The 18,521-nt window shown below is 39.6% G+C and overlaps 1 protein-coding gene across 12 annotated transcripts in view; it reads right to left on the minus strand.

Annotated features, from left to right (window-relative positions):
• The window catches only part of THRB (thyroid hormone receptor beta), a 391,572-nt gene that overhangs the window by 41,160 nt on the left and 331,891 nt on the right, over window positions 1-18,521 (minus strand). Inside the window, exon 1 of one of the 12 annotated variants that reach the window (XM_011286224.4) lies at window positions 14,457-15,715. The exons of the other annotated variants lie outside the window; for them this stretch is intronic. Within the exon in view, the coding sequence (XP_011284526.1) occupies window positions 14,457-14,784 (328 nt within the window). The 5' untranslated portion in view covers window positions 14,785-15,715. Of the gene's footprint in view, window positions 1-14,456; window positions 15,716-18,521 lie in introns of those variants that run through there. 12 annotated transcript variants of the gene reach the window in all.

Consider the following 18,521-nt stretch of genomic DNA (forward strand, 5'->3'; position numbering starts at 1 on the left):
ACAGAGCCCAAACCACAATGAGACACCATGTAACATCCTTGAGGATGGTCATAATAAAAATGACAGACAACAACAAATGTTGATGAGGATATGGAGAAATTTGAACCCTTATATGTTGCTGGTAGGAATGTAAAATGTGCTTTAGAAGAGTTTGGCAGTTCCTGAAAAGGTGAAACATAACGTTACATATGTCCCAGCAATTCCACTCCTGCATATATACCCAAGAGAACTGATAATAGGTGTCCACACACAAACCTATTCATGAATGTTCAAAGTAGCATTATTTATAATATCCAAAGGTTGGAAACAACCCAAATGTCCATCAAATGGTGAGTGGCTAAACAAAAGGTAGTATATTCATACAGTGGAATATTATTCAGCTGGAAGAAAGACTAAAGTACTGATACATGCTACAACATGGATGGAACGTGAAAACATTATGCTATAGGAAAGAAGCCAGACATGAAAGGCCACATATTGTATGATTTCATTTATATGAAATGTCTAAAGCAGGCAAGTCATAGTCAGGAAGAAGGCCTGGAGGGAGAATGGGAAGTTACCTGCTAATGGGTACAGAGTTTCTTTTCAGGGTGCTGAAAATGTTCTAGAATTGTATAGTGTTGTTGGTTCCACAACTCTGAATATACTAAAAACCACTAGAAACAATGGTTTTTCATGGATATGTTTTGTACACTTTAAATGTGTGAATTTTATTGGTATGTGAAATGTGTTTCAATAAAGCTGTTATTACAAAAACAAAGAAATGAAGTAAAAGAGAACAGTTCCATTTGACAAATATTTATGTGGGTATACAATGTGCTAGGCAATGTGCTAAGGGTCTAAAGATAGGCTAAATTTTCATTCTTTCAGATCAATAACAGATCATCTGCATATAATGTCGTAGGCACTGGGTTAGGGCTATGTCCAGAATCACAAAGGGGAAACTCTTTGAGGAGCCTTCCTGTCTACCCCCCAGCTCACATCAAACTTGGTGCTCCCATAAACTCCTTGTGCTTCCCCGATAGTAGTCCTTTATAATCTACATTATAACTACCTTTGAGTTTTTTCTTCTCTTTGACCACAATCCTTGATTCACTATACGTTTGTACAGTTCCAGCTAGAGGGCAGGGATCAGAACATTCATGCTGAAACCCCACTGTCTATCTAGCACCTGCTTCCTCTGACAGATGGCATCATGGCTTTCAAGATCTCTGCCATTGACCAATGGCGGAGAAAGTAAGGAGGAGGGATGTATCTGGAACTTGCAGATGAGCAGACTTGAAGCCTGGAGGTATGCCTGAGAAAGCTAAAAGATCTCAGAAAAGATTTCTCAAAGAGGTGATAATGCAGAGGCAGGAGCCCAAATATCAGGCCTAATGAAAAGTTCATTAGAACGTTTGATTTTTGGTAAAGAAAATGAGATTCCACTCATTAAAACTAAGACATCCAGATTGACACTCATCCAACACTTAGTGATCTGGGGGATGCATGCTCACTAATCAACTGGACTTGGTCCTGCTTTCTTTGCTCTGATTACTAGGTTCCATACAGTGAGACAGGACTAAAGAGAGCTTAAGGGCAATACCGTTTTCTCACAATAGAGAAATGAAAATCACTATGACCAGGTATTAAGATGTCATCACCAAAAGAAGAGATTTGCAGTCTGAATTTTATATGATGTGCTCCACTTTCTACTTGGGGCTATATAAACCACTATCCATTAACTCAAGAGTGTTTGCTTCTGGGTAAGTTTCCCCTTCCCCTTTACACAATCATTAACCTTAAGTCCCAAGGTTGTATATACCACTGTCTGCTAGGTAACTGATGGTGCTGTGGCTCAAATTTAATAAGAAATCTAACAAAATCTACAGGAAGACTCACTAGGTGTTGATTTACTGCAAACACAGTTTTGGGAGTCCCTCCATAGAAAGAAATAACACAAAATATTCCAACAGAGCTCTGTGCCCAGAGAAGTAACTAGTTACCAAATGTGGGAGGGGGAGAGTCCTAGGGAAAATGGCTAGAGATAGTCTGGACTTAACTAACACCAATGGAATTCAATGGTCACTCTTTAGGAATCAAAAGCAATGTGTGTATTAGTTTCTCATAAATTTTATTTTTACATAAAAATTATACAAGTAGTGCAGTTCATGATAGAAAAAGTAAAAGACAAAAATGAACAAAAAGCAAATTTACCTATCAACTCTCCACCACAGTGATAAGAACTGTAGCATTTTCATATTTCTTCATCTTGGACTAGTATGTGTGACAGTGTGTGGCATGTGCTTGTGTGTGCACAGAAACACAAACTTCTAAAACACAAAGTAATGTTTAAACAACAAAGTAACCCAATTATTAAAACACACAGTCTCTTTAACAAATGGTGCTGGGAGAACTGGACAGCAACATGCAGAAGAATGAAACTAGACCACTTTCTTACACCATTCACAAAAATAAACTCAAAATGGATAAAGGACCTGAATGTGAGACAGGAAACCATCAAAACCCTAGAGGAGAAAGCAGGAAAAAACCTCTCTGACCTCAGCCGCAGCAATTTCTTACTTGACACATCTCCAAAGGCAAGGGAATTAAAAGCAAAAATGAACTATTGGGACCTCATGAAGATAAAAAGCTTCTGCACTGCAAAGGAAACAATCAACAAAACTAACAGGCAACCGATGGAATGGGAAAAGATATTTGCAAATGACATATTGGACAAAGGGCTAGTATCCAAAATCTATAAAGAACTCGCCAGACTCCACACCCAAAAAACAAACAATCCAGTGAAGAAATGGGCAGAAGACATGAATAGACACTTTTCTACAGAAGACATCCAGATGACCAACAGGTACATGAAAAGATGTTCAACGTCACTCCTCATCAGGGAAGTACAAATCAAAACCACACTCAGATATCACCTCACACCAGTCAGAGTGGCTAAAATGAACAAATCAGGAGACTATAGATGCTGGAGAGGATGTGGAGAAATGGGAACCCTCTTGCACTGTTGGTGGGAATGCAAACTGGTGCAGCCACTCTGGAAAACAGTGTGGAGATTCCTCAAAAAATTAATAATAGATCTACCTTATGACCCAGCAATAGCACTGCTAGGAATTTACTCAAGGGATATAGGAATGCTGATGCATAGGGGCACTTGTACCCCAATGTTTATAGCAGCACTTTCAACAATAGCCAAATTATGGAAAGAGCCTAAATGTCCATCAACTGACGAATGGATAAAGAAGATGTGGTTTATATATACAATGGAATACTACTTGGCAATGAGAAAGAATGAAATCTGGCCATTTGTAGCAACATGGATGGAACTGGAGAGTGTTATGCTAGGTGAAATAAGTCAGGCAGAGAAAGACAGATACCATATATTTTCACTTATATGTGGATCCTGAGAAACTCAACAGAAGACCAGGGGGGAGAATAAGGGGGGGGGGGAAAGTTACAGAGAGGGAAGGAGGCAAACCATAAGAGACTCTTAAATACTGAGAATAAACTGAGGGTTGATGGGGGTGGGAAGGAGGGAAGGGTGGGTGATGGGTATTAAGGAGGGCACCTGTTGGGATGAGCACTGGGTGTTGTATGGAAACCATTTTGTCAATAAATTTCATATTAAAAAAACAAAAAAAACCCCACTATGTTTGTTATTACTAATATGTAAGTCCAAGACCATAGCTTTAGAATCACAAATTTATGGAAATAAACACATAAAGATAAATAAGCAAATAAATGAGAAAATCATAAAAAAAAAAAAAAAACACACAGCTTCCTGGAAAAGGTGGATGGAGTAAGTATATCCATGTTAGGAAAGCTATCTCCTGTTCTCTTATAGTAGAGGTTATGTACAGTTGATCAGAATGAAGACTTTGCAGTTCTTGGTATCAGGTGCACATGGTAGAGATAAAGGAGAAAGAGGCACAGGCCACTTGCTTCTCATGTTCAGGAACCAACTGTAATACACTTGGACTCTGTGTTGCTTGTGGGACATGCCTTGGGGTGGGGCAGGGAATATTAACCAGAGTTAAGATGTAGGTCCCTCACCATTTCTCACTCTACCTCATGATTTGCCTGCTCTGTCTTCTGGTGTTGGCAGTAGGATACTGAAAACTTCTCTCTCCCTATAAATTGTTGAATTATCGTTCAGCAATTTATGTACATGGTTGAACTGTTTGGCCTTTAGGTTTTTGTGAATCCTGGAATCTAATGATAATTTAATCTGTGAGTGGAATGGGCGTCTTCCATTTTCTGACTCTAGTCTGATAGGTGATTTGATCTGTTCTCTTATTTCTCCTAGATTATGTTTTTGGTGGGTAGATGAATAGGTGATTGAATATGTCTTTAGTAAAATCATCATGACTTTTACAGAAATTAAGTTGGTAGCAGTTGTTCACATGGTCATACCCGTGTACCCCACCCGTCTCTTTCTTTTCTCTAAAATATAACTCAGAACCATAATCTTTACCCAAAACAGCCATTACAGGCAATGATACATCAATTATTATGGATAAGTCCATTGTTCATGATTAGATAACTTCCATCAGGGAGTTAGATCCCACACATAATTAATAGGTAGGTGAGGTTCTCTTAAGATTAGAGTATGGTTGACAACATCACATGCTAACTAATTCTCCCAGGGAACTTACCATTTCTTGCTCTCCTATTTCTATGTTCCCATCTTTTTACTTTTCCATGCTTATCAAATAAGCCGCATGCTGGCCACTATGCCCTGCTAAGGAAAATGCACATGTAGTGCAAGTTTTGTCACCAGGAATGGACACTAAATAGATGTCTGTATTTGGTTCCGTCCAGAAACAAATATGAGAAACTGAACCCTGGAAGCCATGCTGCTCATTTGAGAACTGCATCTGCACATTATCCCAAGTGACTGTTGAAAAAAAATGGTTACCAAACACCCCATAAAACAAGACCAATATGTGGTAATCCAAGGGTGATATGTTTTCCTCAGCTCTTACATGCTCAGATGTATTATATTTTAGACTAATAAACTATGCTGCCACTTTATCAAGCGTATTATTATGAAAGCAAACTCCATCTGTTTGTTCAACAAAGACTTAGAGATTTTTTTTTTTAGTTGACACTTGGCAATGTCTGCTTAATTGCCAAGTATTATCCTGCATGTAGAATAGGTTGACATGGTAAAATATTACTAACATTTTCAACCTATTTTGTTAGCAGCTTCATTAAGATCTAATTCACATACCATATAATTCAATGGCTTTTTATATATTCACAGAGTTGTGAAATCATCTCCACAATCAGCTTTAGAACAATTTCCTCATCCCCCAAAGAAACCCTGTACCTTTAGATGTCACCTCCATTCCTCCTATCCCTTTCACCCCCTCTACTCTAAGCAACAGCAAATCTATGTTCTGTTTCTACAGATGTCCCTCTTCTAGATATTTTTTACAAGTGAAATGATACATTTTGTGGCTTGTGTGACTGGCTTTTAACTTAGCATAAGGTTTTCAAGGTTTAACCATGTTGTAGCTAACATTAATTTCAAAAACTTGATTCTCAGAGGGACTCGGTGTGTGAAAAGGCAAAGTTGTGTATATTTATGCTGGAAATCATGCAACAGGCAGTAAGCCTGGCTTCTTGGTTTGCACTAGATTCAAGCCTTTCCCATGTATGAGTAAAATCAGAAGGCTGTTTAGTTTAATTCTCTTGAGTAAATTATAGCATCTCAGGTCCTTGGAGGAGAAACACACAACCCTGAGGGAATAGAACATAAGGCAGATTAATCTTAATGGCAGAAGGTGCTGCCTGGGAAGGTAGATCTCACAGAAGGGAGAGGAGCAGAGTTCAGAAACCATTCCCCATCTGGCCAATTTTACCTTTGGTATAGGACCCTTTGCGAAGCAAAACTGTCTAAAAGGAGCAGTGTTATCATTGGTCGTGGGAAATACTTTGGACAGTTTAGAGAGGTCCGTGTTGCTGATTCATCTTGTGGAACTATCAACTTAAAACCATTGAAAGATCCTGACTAGTTTGGGTCAGGTTATCAAATGAGACTATATATTAACCCCCCTAAGGAAGCTAAGTCTTTGGCAAGTTGAGCCATTCTTTAAATTTTATTTTATTTTATTTTAGTTATTTATTTTAGAGAGGGGGGAAGGGCAGAAGGAGAGAGAGAGAGAGAGAGAGAGAGAGAGAGAGAGAGAGAGAGAATCTCAAGTAGGCTCCATCTCATGAGATCATGACCTGAGTTGAAATCAAGAGTTGGATGCTTAACTGACTGAGCCACCCAGGAGCCCCTAATTCTTTCAATTTTATATTGAACCTTCTCACTTCATCCCACAGCTCAGATCCTTCTGATTTAAGCTTTTTCCCCCACTAGCACCTTCTTCCCCATGTCATTTCTTTATATATGTAAAAAATCTTGAATGGCTTATCTCTTCGTCTTTTCCCAACATACTAATGCTGATTCCTTCTACATTTAATTTTTAGTATTAAGCACCAAGTTTTGCATCATGTTTATTTTTAATCACTGATAAACACAATATTAATCCATCTGTCCAGCCAGCCAGCTATTTATTTATTTAACAAACATGCATGGGCCTAGTGGGTAAGACACTGGGTACAAACATGAAATGGCATTAACTTTAAAGATGTTCTTTCATTGCAGTCTGCACATTTCCAGCAGAGTTGCCCCAGAAATTCCCGTTTCACCAAATCTTTCCCCAGAACAGCAACCACCTTTCCATGTTCCCCACTACCCTGATGGGATCCTTGAACATCTTTGCTTTCCTCCTTGCCCTCTGGCTGGCTAGGCCCTTGCTACTGGGGGATGGATAACATAGAGTCCTAAGTCTTCCAACTCTAAACCACCGTGGGGAAAGAAGGGAAAAGGAAGCAGGAGGAGGACCAGATAGAAGTTGTTGATTCAGAAAAGGGGAGAAGACATGATGACAAGGGACTCTGGGATCCCACCCTCTGGAAATCTTAGCACAGAAAAGGGGCAAAGCAAGTTTCAGATTATTTCTTCTGACTCAAAAATTCCTGAAACTAAAATATATCCATTTTTAGGACTAAGTTTCATAGTCCAGTTTCATGTACAAGTCTCTAGCTAAACTTTCTTGTCCCTGTCTCTGTAGACTCAAGTAAAGTAGCTGACATAACCTTTTGATCCATAATCAGAGCTAAAACACTTGAAGATGCAAATCACTAGGAAAGGGAATAGATTGGTATAATGAGTTTCGGTCAAGATTTTAATCAACGGGGCACACACACTGGCAGTCCACAGTGTTTGGATTGTGGAGCGTTCAAAAATCTCAGCTAATTTTTAAAACCAGAACATTTAAGATGACATCTAGATTTCCTGCTTCATGTGCAAAATCAGAAGCTCTGGCAATACTGAGTCCAAATTCGCACAGGGTGATGATCAACTAAACTGAGAAGGGCAGTCCATCTCCGAAGAAAGAGATATACTTTCTAGTTCATCACAGTCCACACCACTCCCTGTTACACCCCAACCCTGAGGCTATTTATGTTTATAAATGCCATTTGTGTTTATTGTATCTTTTTATAGGTAAAGAAATATTTCACACAATTTTAATTTTTGTCAAAAATGGGAAGACAAAAGTAATTCAAGGAAAAGGAGAGAGAATATATTTCTTTGTGAAATTTAAAAATATTTTTATCATATAACATATACACAATATGTATATTGGTTAAAAATTTAAGTTCAGCAGTCTTTATAAAACAACTGTGCCTTTCTCTCATTAATATCAACTCTGGCACTTGTAGGCACTGGAGTTTTAGAACTCCGATACTAATGTGGTCTTTTCCCATTTTAAAAGAGGGGATGGGTTAGAAAACAGGAAGGTATAGTGTATTAGAAGAGTGGGAGGGGAGGAGAGCAGAAAGGGTCACCAGAAATGGGCACTAGTTGCCTCTGATTTTATACTGAGAGTTAATCTGTGGCATTGGGCTTCCACAGTTATTTCAGGTCCTGCATGTTTGAGAAAAATGGGTGCCTTTTCTTCATCTAGAAATTGATTCAGAATGAGATTCAAGGTTATGGCTCTAAAAATGTGGACTATCAGCTCGTCAGACTGATGTTTAATGAAGAGGAGTGAGTGGTTGCATTTGTCATCAGGATAACATCATTGTTGTGTAAACTCTACTGGTCTCCCTGCAGGTATGCCTCGTAGTCATGATAGATGTGTACTTCACAGAGTGTGAAGGAGGTTATTGCCCTCATGGTGCTAATGATCTGGATAGAGTTGACATAAACAAGCGTATATGATGAAGAGAACCCAAATCCAGACTATAGGAATGATCTTTAACACATATATGTAAGTAGCATGTTGCATATATATATGCATATATATGTATATATGTTCAAGTGTAGTCCATTTTGAAACAACTCGGTGTACAAAAATCTAGACTTTTCAATATGAAAACTGAGGAGAGATTTTTACATTACAAAAAGATCCTTTTACTGCAGATATTCTCTAAATGTTATGTCCTTTAATGCAGTGGTTCTCAACCAGGAGTGATTTTGCCCCAGAGGGACATTTGGCAACATCTGGACACGCTGTTGGTTGTCACAACAAGGCGTGAACAGTTGTATGCTACTGGAATGTCATATATAGAGGCAGGAATGCTGCTAAACATCCTACAAGGCACGGGTCAGCCCTACAACAATGATTGAATGCCAAATGTCCATAGTGCCAAGGTTGAGACACTCTGGTCTAATATGCATTATGTAATTTTAAAAAAAGTTACTTATTTTTAAGAGAGAGAGCATGAGCAGGGGAGGGGTAGAGATAGGGACAGTGGATCCGAAGCGGGATCTGTGCTTTCAGCCCAGAGCCTCATGCAGGGCTTGAACCCATGAACCATGAGATCATGACCTGAGCCAAAGTCAGATGCTTAACTGACTGAGCCACCCAGGTGCACCTATATAAAAAAAAAAAAATTTAAAGGTGGTTTACACAAATGATTCAGCACTATTGTATAAAACAAGGGATACCTGCCTTTGAAGCCAGGGCCAGTTGGGAGCTGGGGTATTGAAGAAATGTGATGCTGGTTAAGTAGAAGAAGCTTATGGGCTGTGAGTTAGTGACCTGAAGTGGTGCAGGCTGAGAATGGCAGGGCACATACTGGGGTATGGGTGACAGTGGCTGGTAGCTGGGAAAAGAGCATCATTGGTTTGGGGAAGTACGGCAGAGAGAAGGATCCACGGAGAAACTGGCCAAGATTTCTGGAAAAGAGGGTGTGGATAGAAGCACAAAAGCCAGAATCAAAATTTCCCTTTAGGGCAGGGAAGCCAGAATCTTCCCTGTGGGGAGGGAGGAGTTGGTGGAGTTAGTGTTGATCTAATAAGGCACGGAAAAGGGTTTGGAACTTTGAGGAGGAGCCTCTTGGTGGTTGTAGAGAGCAGGGAATCATTGCCAGTGAGTGGCTGGAAGCAGAAGGCTTTGAGAAGGCCGGTGAACGTGGAGAGAAGATGACGGGGCAACATGGCAGGAAGTATCTGCAGATGAAGAAATGGGGGGAGGGTGGGGTGACCACTCAAAAGCACATGTCTCCAGGAGAACAGGCAATTCTCTAAAGCAGCCAGTACAGTACAGAGGGAGCGGAGATGAGGGTAGTACCAAGGACAGCGCACGGAAGCTCAGCAGTCATGAAGATCTGGAAAAGGAAGAATATAGACACTAAGTGAGCACTGGTACTTAGTATCAGTATAAGAAGATGAGGGGTCATATCATACAAGCTAGACCAGAGCAGGTGGTAGAGTAGAAAGCAACGGGACCTCAGGCTCAATGCACCTGAATGCCAAGAGCTGAGAAAAAAAAAACTTTGAGTTTGTAGGAAAGTATTTATAGAGGGATGCAAGGTGGTGGACATTTCCATATGCAGGAAATAAACAGCACCAATAGTTTCTCACAAGCCTGTCCATCATCTGACATCAGTTTCTCATAATGCCTTGGATTCCTGCTATTAGCTTTCATCGTGAGCAATCACAGTGGTTGCTGTAGGATGAGGTTAGGGCATCCGGTGAAACTTCTGAAGGACATGCTTTTGACAAGACAGTTCTCTAATTCTTGGCAAAGAAGGGAAAGAAGAGTCAGCTCATGCTTTTGTCTGCACTTGGACTAGGTCTAGAAATTACTATTCTTCTTTACTTTGCTTCCAGTTCTAGACACTGAGAAGAGGCACTTTTATTTAACCTTTTTAACAGCAAACATGCTTTGCATTAAAAAAAAAAAATAGTAGTTCTATTGTTTTCTAGACCGGTGGTGTCTCTTAATAGTATCCGGGTAGCAGTGCCTAATTTGAAATGCTAACCTTATGTCAACACCCTTACATTACATAAGCATTATAGAAAAATCTGAAGCATTAACTTAAGTAATATGCTTTAAAGACACGATATCTACAACACTTGTTGGATATCTACAACATGATATCTACAACACTGGGTGGACTAATCATATGTGTTTAAATTAAACAAATTAAAGTAGTGGGGGAGAGAAGGGAGGAGAGAGAGGGGCAGCAAAAGAGAGTGAGGGAGAAGTAAAGGGGAAGTTGGGAGTAGGGGAGACAGAGAGGAGGTAGAGGGGCAGGAAGGGAAGGAGAGGGAAATGTTGAGAAAGAAATGGAAATAGTGTGCGATCATCTCACATTCAGGTTTGTGGTTGGGAGTGAGATGTGGTTGGGAGACTCATGAATCTTCCCCTTGTTTGGTTTCCTTTCCTGCTTGCCTTTCCAGAGACTGAGTGTGATTCTAGGGCTTAAGGGTACCTGTTTCTCATGGAACATTTTTTTTTTTTTTCTGGGCAGACTTTGGAATCTCCCCATGTCCACTCTACTGTACAGCAATCCTTCTCTAACTTTAAAAGAGGCCAAGGAAATTCTAATTAGAGATCATATTTCTTTGGGGCTTAACTCTTCTTTTTAATCCAGTCCTCTTGATGTGGGTCACTTCAAACATCCCCCACCTTACCATTTAATTTCCATTTCTAATGTCTACACAATTATTCACATGAAGTCAGAAGAACTACAGGACATGAAAAAAGGTTTAGATTCCTATCCCTGAGACAGAGGGGCTATGAAAACAGATTCAGAGAGGACAGTTCTATGTACAGTTTCTGCTTCAGTTATTAATGTTTTTTTCTGCAACACCAATATTATGACTTTAGAACAAGAGCATGTGCAATCAAAAGCAAAACTGAACAGGACAAAAATACTCCATCTCTTTGATCCTGGCTCAAAACCAGGAATTTCTTATCCTCTTGGACATGATAACCAATTCTGATGCAAACACACCGGCACATTTCGGACATACAATGCCTATAAAGATGGCACATAGAATGTCAAGCAAAGAATCCTGTGGAAGGGGGTTGCACAGGACAGACACTCCAGGGAATGACTCTATTTAAACAGACCCAGAGTCTGACTGTGCTCCCCACAGGGCACCCAGACTCAAGCTGTTTGGGTACTTAGGAATGTAAGTGGAATTTCTGGTGGAAACAGCCAGCGACCCACACCCCCTTCCCCCAAGAGACAAGAAAAGATATCGACTTTTAATTATGCTGAAACCCTGGTCACAAAGGAGAAGACACAACACCCTGGTTGCCAGTTCCCTTCCCCTCTGGCTGATTTCCAAACCTACTTTTCTCTTCCTCTTGGGCTAGGGGCTAGAGTGAAGTGTGTGATCAGAACTGGCTGTGAAGGCTGATTTTAACATAACAAATCAAGGCTATGTTACTAGAAAAAAAAAAGGAGCTGGTATCTTCTGTGATTGCTAGGGTTCTTTTTATTTGTCTCTAACTTTTAAAAAGAAAAAATGTATTTTCTCATATTCTTTACGAAAAATAAGACAGACATTACATTCTGCATTTCGGCCTTCCTCAATGTGAAAATGATATGGCTCTGCCCCCAGCCCCAATTCTTAAAGTTTTATTTTAAATTTGATTCAAGGAACTGAATTCTGACTCTTCCTTAGTTCATGTCTTCCATGCTTCAGGAGCTTGATAACGTTTCCCCCTCTTGGCTATAAATGTAAAAACAAAAACAACACGAAAAGAACTAAAAGTCATTCTGAAGTGTACCACTAAGATAACTAGTCTTGACATTGGGTTCTGTAGCCTTCCTTTATTTCATATATGGGTACTTATAGTAAATTTTTTTTACAAGATTATGAGCCTTTTCTATATACTAGAAACACAATTAAAGGCTAAAGAATAAGCCATCCTTAAAAAAAAAGAAAGAAAAAGTTAAGACAGCTGTGCTATTGAATTTGTAGTGCTGTAGTGACAGAAAGAAACCCAGATGAAACAATTATGAATTTCATGAAAATAGATAAAAATCCAATTGGAATAATGAGCTGTGCCCCACTGAACACCTGTTTATACTCTTAATTTTGCCTTAAGGAGATACTACTGATGTCCTCCAACAACAACAAAAATCAATAATGGATCAATATGGATAAACATGTTGGGCACGACCTTTTGTCCTAAGAGACAGTTAACAGCTGGGTTCAGTTTTACTGGGATTTACTTAAAGACTTGTAACAGTAAATAATGGCGCATTTAAGAATATTTGCCTGCTTTGATTTAGTGAGTTTGGCAGGTGGCAGTGGCCTTTCAATGGCATATGGCTTTGGGAAATTACATCAATATATGCATACAATGTGTCTTAGCCTCTAGTTCAAGCATCAAATTAATTAGCAAAGAATCTCTGGTTTAACGTTTTATGAGCAAATATTCTCCAGCACTGCTTGAAGAACACACTGTGAAAAGACAAAAGAAAACAGAGTAAAAGAGCCTGAAAAGTTTTGCAGGAATTTTTAAGAATAGCAGAATGCCCAAATAGAGGGGCAGGCACCCTATTGTCTTGCGCTCCTACAACCTTATGAGAGGCATTTCCAGGCATGTCTAATGAGGCAGTGTTAACTTCTTTTCAAAGATAAGTTACTTATAAGTGTAATACTAAATGAAATAGAAAGCACACAATCAATCTATCTCAAATGTTCCCATTAGGGGACTTACGTGGTGTGCCCCTTGTAATTGGTGAGAAATTTGGGCATCCTTACAGGGGATATTAAGGATATCCTTGAAATTAAATGAAAATGCAGACAATTACTCTGAAAATGTTTTATGTTGTAATTCCCTTTATATTTCATATTTGGAAGTTAGAGAACAGCACAGAAAATCCGAACTCAGTGTATGGTAAAAACTAAACAGGGGTTTGAGTTTGAGCTTTATGTTTTTTAGATTTTGTTTTCAAAACAGTCCACTTTTAATTACGGAGTCACATTAAGAAAAGCAAATGATAATTTTTGTAGTAGCCATAATCAACTAAGCCATATTCTGTTCTAAGATAATTTTGCAAAGAAATTCACCTTTGAGGATCAATGGGCATCATATTTTTGCTAATGACAGAAACCTGTAAATTTGATTTCCTATGCAATATCCTGTAGGTCACACACAGGGAAAAAACAGTTTCTGGCATATTTGTGCTAGAATTTAAGCTATTTCCAAAATATCTGGCAGAGGCTACTACTTTCCCTGAGTACTACCTGTTTGCTTCTTTTATTTTATTTTTTGGTGTGCAAGAAATGTTCTATTGATAGAAAATTAAGCAGCATTGTAAAGCCACAGTGTCTATTAAAATAACTAGATATTGCACTTGTCTCAACTTTGGATATTTTGAAGGATATTACACTTGCTTTCATATAGAGAATTCATTTGACATGATTCCAGACCTGTGAAACTTTAGGGACAAAGTGGCAATAGAAAGTGTATTAGTTCCTTTCTGAGTTTTATGTTCTTATGGCTTACTGTGGTCACAAGTGGGTTCTTTCTAGCTTAACATGGGTAAGTAAATATATTAAGATGAACATTTATAAATCCCAACACATCAATGTTATACTATTATCAAAAGTCACTAAACTATTTTATTAGTTAACTATAATAAACTTTGAATAGGAAAAAAAAATCAAATGAGCTTTTAATCTGAACCTGAACTGGGGAGAATTAGCCTACTTCAAAAGCCAGAGTGCCTATTATCCACCAAGGGGAAGCCTTTTACATATTCTCTTTAGCAAAGAAACTGACCATATTCATTTTGAGATATATATATATATATATATATATATATATATATATATATACACACACACACACACACACACACACACACACTATACACACACTATACACACACACACACAGCTTAAAAAATCAGCTCGACCAGCTTTCATATATGCTTAGAAAAAAAGTGCTTGGAAATCTTTGTTGCTCACAGACCCCTCTCAAATCACCTAGCAACCTCTCTCTTTACTGCTGTTTTTAATTTCGAACATTCAGCGTTCAGAGTCAAAGATTTGACAGAGCTGATGCAAACTGTAACTTTAAAACACAACGGAAACCGACGTGGAAACTTTTAACAAATTCAAGTAAAACGGTCCCTACCTTTTTTTTGAGAGTACGATGGCGACTGCACTTGAGAAAAAGTAGGCTTTTCTTCAGTGAAATATTCAGGTTGGCTGTATTGATTCAGGGCCATGTCCAAGTCAGAGTCCTTGCTTTTCAGCATGTTTCCAGGGTAACTACAGGTATAAGGCTGATTCACTGCCCAGGCCTGTTCCATATATATGTTGTTACTGGGCACAGCCTGAGCGTTGCAACCACTGTAACCCGGACTATCTTCGAAATACGTGTAATAATCAGTGGCCTGCATGTAGCAGTTGCTGCCGGCAGCCGAGTGCACTTCATATACCTCTTGCATGCAGTAGTTCATTTTGTTACCCCGCTTCAGTTTCTACTTTACATAGACACACACTCTCCGCATGCATTCACCAGCCCCATACACCCCGAGAGCCGGGCATATACACCGAGAAGCGTCCATCCATACGCATGAAATGAGAAGGGAAGATGAATAAACACCACCACCAACACAGCAACTCAGCTTGCTTTACTTTGGAATAGCACCTGATGTGCTAAAATCCTATTTAGGTTGAGGTGTCTTTTGAGCTCTCCTGCCATTCAAACATATTGGAAAGCAGCTTTCTGACTGTCAAAGGTCTTAAGCAGAGAATGCAGCTAATTCCTGGGGAAGATGGCACACAGGTAGGGATGACCGTCACTCAGCTGGAAGAGTGACAGCAAGAACGCTCCTGTTATTCCGGAGCTGGGAAGATCCATTTTATACGCTTGTTTTTAACCGCCTTTAACGCGATTAGAAAATGATTACTCATTGTGATGTCATTTTGGTTGACAACTTAAGCATGAAACATCATAAAGACATCTTAGAGAATATCCTTGGATACGCACAAAATCCTAAAATCAATAATCCAGTTTATTAGCACGACCCAGAGAAAATCCCAGTAGTAACGAGATGACTGACTCCCAAACATTAATCTAGTCATGCAAGTGCAACTGGTTAAATCTGTTGGATGTAACGGATGGGCTTTTAATAGCAGGATCCAACCATCTTCCTGATGACACGCAGGCCCTACAGGTTGTAGAAACATGCCAAGGAAAGCCGCTTCTGAAAATGCTTTTCACAGGTGTCTGTGAATGAGTTCTGTTTGGTTCCTTGCAGCTGATGATTTTCTACATCATTAGCACTAATCTACATGAGACCTAAAGCTTAAATTAGCTTTGCTCATTCTGCTTTTATGTTTTGTTTATGAGCGCGAGGGAGAGGCTGTGCCGGTGCCCTTAAATGAAGAGCCTCTACTCTAATAGCACTGTCCCCACCACCGCCGCCCCCTCCCCCCCCCGTTCCCTCCCCTGTTTGTACAACAGCAGTCTTGGAAGTAGTGTGTGGATAGCTGTGTACATCTATCATTTTATTCCAGTCAAATCTGCTTTTGAGATTATTTTCGAGCTTAATTGTGATTTAAGTTGTATTTACGTGCTTGAGGTTTAAAGACAGCGATCAAAAGAGAAAAAGTATTTTCTATAAGAATCACCACATCTTTTAACTGAGATGCTAACAAATACCGAATTACACCCTAAATGCTTGCTGAGATGATTACTAAGGGTTTTTCTCCAGGTGGATAAGCATGTGTATGCCCACCATATGTGCGTGTTCTAGGTCATGATTCAGTAAGGGCCAAAGCTGCTTTCTTTTCTCTTCCTTCCAGAGACTCAGTGTGCAGGGCTGGGACTCAGGTGGTGACATTTACACCTTGTTTTATGACCTTGTTGGTATTTCCCTCCTAAGGGACCACAGACACTGTCATATTGTAATACTCAATAGTGAGACCTCCTCTTCGGACATGAAGTTCTAGTCAACTGCAACATGGGATTCTGGGACAGGGCTGTGTGACAGCCATTCAGCAAACACCTATGGGGTGTCTGTTAAGTGCACAGCAGGGAGGTGGCTGTGGCGGGGGGAGGGGGGAGAGCAGAGATGGTTGTCCCCAAATTTGATCCCACCCCTGCCACTAAGTAGCTTAGTAGCACATGTATTCAATATACAGACTGATACTCAAGGGAGTCTTTAAGCGCTGGTGATTTTATAAACAAAGTAAAGGAACCATTGATTCGAGGGAAGAGAATAAGCAAAAGGTGAGACAGAACAAGGGAAGAAACCCAGGCAGACCTCATGGATGTTTCCTAAGAAGACTCCTGGAGAGAAACTGCAACTGAACTATAAGACAAGCAAAGGAATTTTCTCCAAACTGATACATTTGAGTCAGGAAAGTGAACTGCAGTGTCCTAGACAGCAGGAAAATTACCATAAGGAATAACAAACATAGCTAACATTTTAATAGTGTTTTTACTCTCTGATTACTCTTAAAACGAATAAAAGATGTATTTGCAAGTGTTTTTAAGAACACATACACATAACATTACAATTAACATTTTCTCCCTACTGAAAATGTCAAAACATTTCATTGGAAGCAGTGACTGTTTTCCGAAAACCCCAGGAAAAAGGATCCGGGCCTTATGTGTTTTGTCTGATTTCATTTATTTATCTCAAATTTCCCCACACTAATCTGAAAATTAACCTTTCAGTAAAGCAGTTTTCTTTCCTGGCAAACATGCATGTTCTAAGTCCTCTCTTTTCTGGTAAGGAGCCGCATGTCGGATCCATCCAATTCTACAGTTTTGCCCACTACATTTCCTGGCTCCCTTTCTATTTCACCGAAGGCACAAATCCAAGCAATTTCTTGCTTTTCACCAGTAACGGTATCAACCAAAGCCAGAGCCTCAACTTTCATTTCAAAGGAACACTTAAAAACACCTTCCAGAAATCTCCAAATGTGCTTAGACAAATGAGTGGTACTCTGCCTCAGAACTGGATATACATACTGCAGAGAAAAAGGAAGGAATGGTTCTGGCAACGTTTTCTTCCTCAAGTTTTACAAGACACGTAGAAGACTTCCGAGAGTCAATGGCATTTTTACTGAATCAAAACAATCCTGAGTTGCCTCAGAAATCTCTGAATAGGAAGTGAAAGTTCCAGACCATATTTAAGAGAACTCACTTTCTCACTAACTGTTATCTTTTGGAGAACACAGTACAAAATTTTCTTGAATGCACTCCTTGCTCCAAGTGGGGGATATTCTTTACGCGTAATAGGTGCACGAAACTCTCATTACCGTGAGTTGAAAATGGAGTCCAGCGCTCACGCTGAATTTGAAATATGGCCCCTCACACCCTGAGGAAAGCAATCACAGTGCTGTCACTTGTGATCGATCTGGCATGCTTCTTTGTGAAGTCGATAAAGCAATTTAAACATATTAGGTGTCACAAATGAGGTGAGCTTTGGTAAGATTGTTTTCTTATTTCCCAGGCTGACTACTCTAATTTAGTTACTTAAAGGGAAGCTTAAATAAGACTTATTTGACCCATAGTGCATCAAACTGCCTGAAATAAACTTGGGAGGGCTTTAATAATTCTCATTAGAAGTGTTTCAATCAATAATAATTTATTATGTAAATACATCTCTGTCTTCAGCTGGAAGGAAATAACCTAAAAGGAAAAGACTAATAATATTGCTTGGAAAACCTCGTAGGTAAACAACAAACCCTCAAGGTCTCTGAAGGAGGAAAGATGCTTCTTTCAGTCTCTTTTCCTCTGTTGTCAGCTGTGTTGATTCTCAAATAAGGCTGCACATTGGCATCACCCAAACGCTAAAAAACATTGATGCCTATGTGCCACGCTCAGAAATTCTGATTTGATCAGTGTGGGGTGAAACATGAGCATCAAGATTTGTTTTAAGCTTATTTATATATTTTGAGAGAGAGAGAGAGAGAGAGAGAGAGAGAGCGAGCAGGGGAGGGGAAGAGAGAATCCCACGTAGACTCCACACTGTCAGTGCAGAGCCTGGTGCGGGGCTCGAACTCACGAAGTGTGAGATCATGCCCTGAGCTGAAATCAAGAGTCGGATGCTCCACTGACTGAACCGCCCAGGCGCCCAAGCATCAAGATTTTTTAAAGTTCCTCAGGTTATTTTCACAGGCAGCAAAATTTGAGAACTGCTGTTCTACTGGGTGTTCAACCATAGCCCCTTTACCACGC

The sequence above is a fragment of the Felis catus genome, chromosome C2, assembly GCF_018350175.1.
Source record: "Felis catus isolate Fca126 chromosome C2, F.catus_Fca126_mat1.0, whole genome shotgun sequence".
NCBI lineage: Eukaryota > Metazoa > Chordata > Mammalia > Carnivora > Felidae > Felis > Felis catus.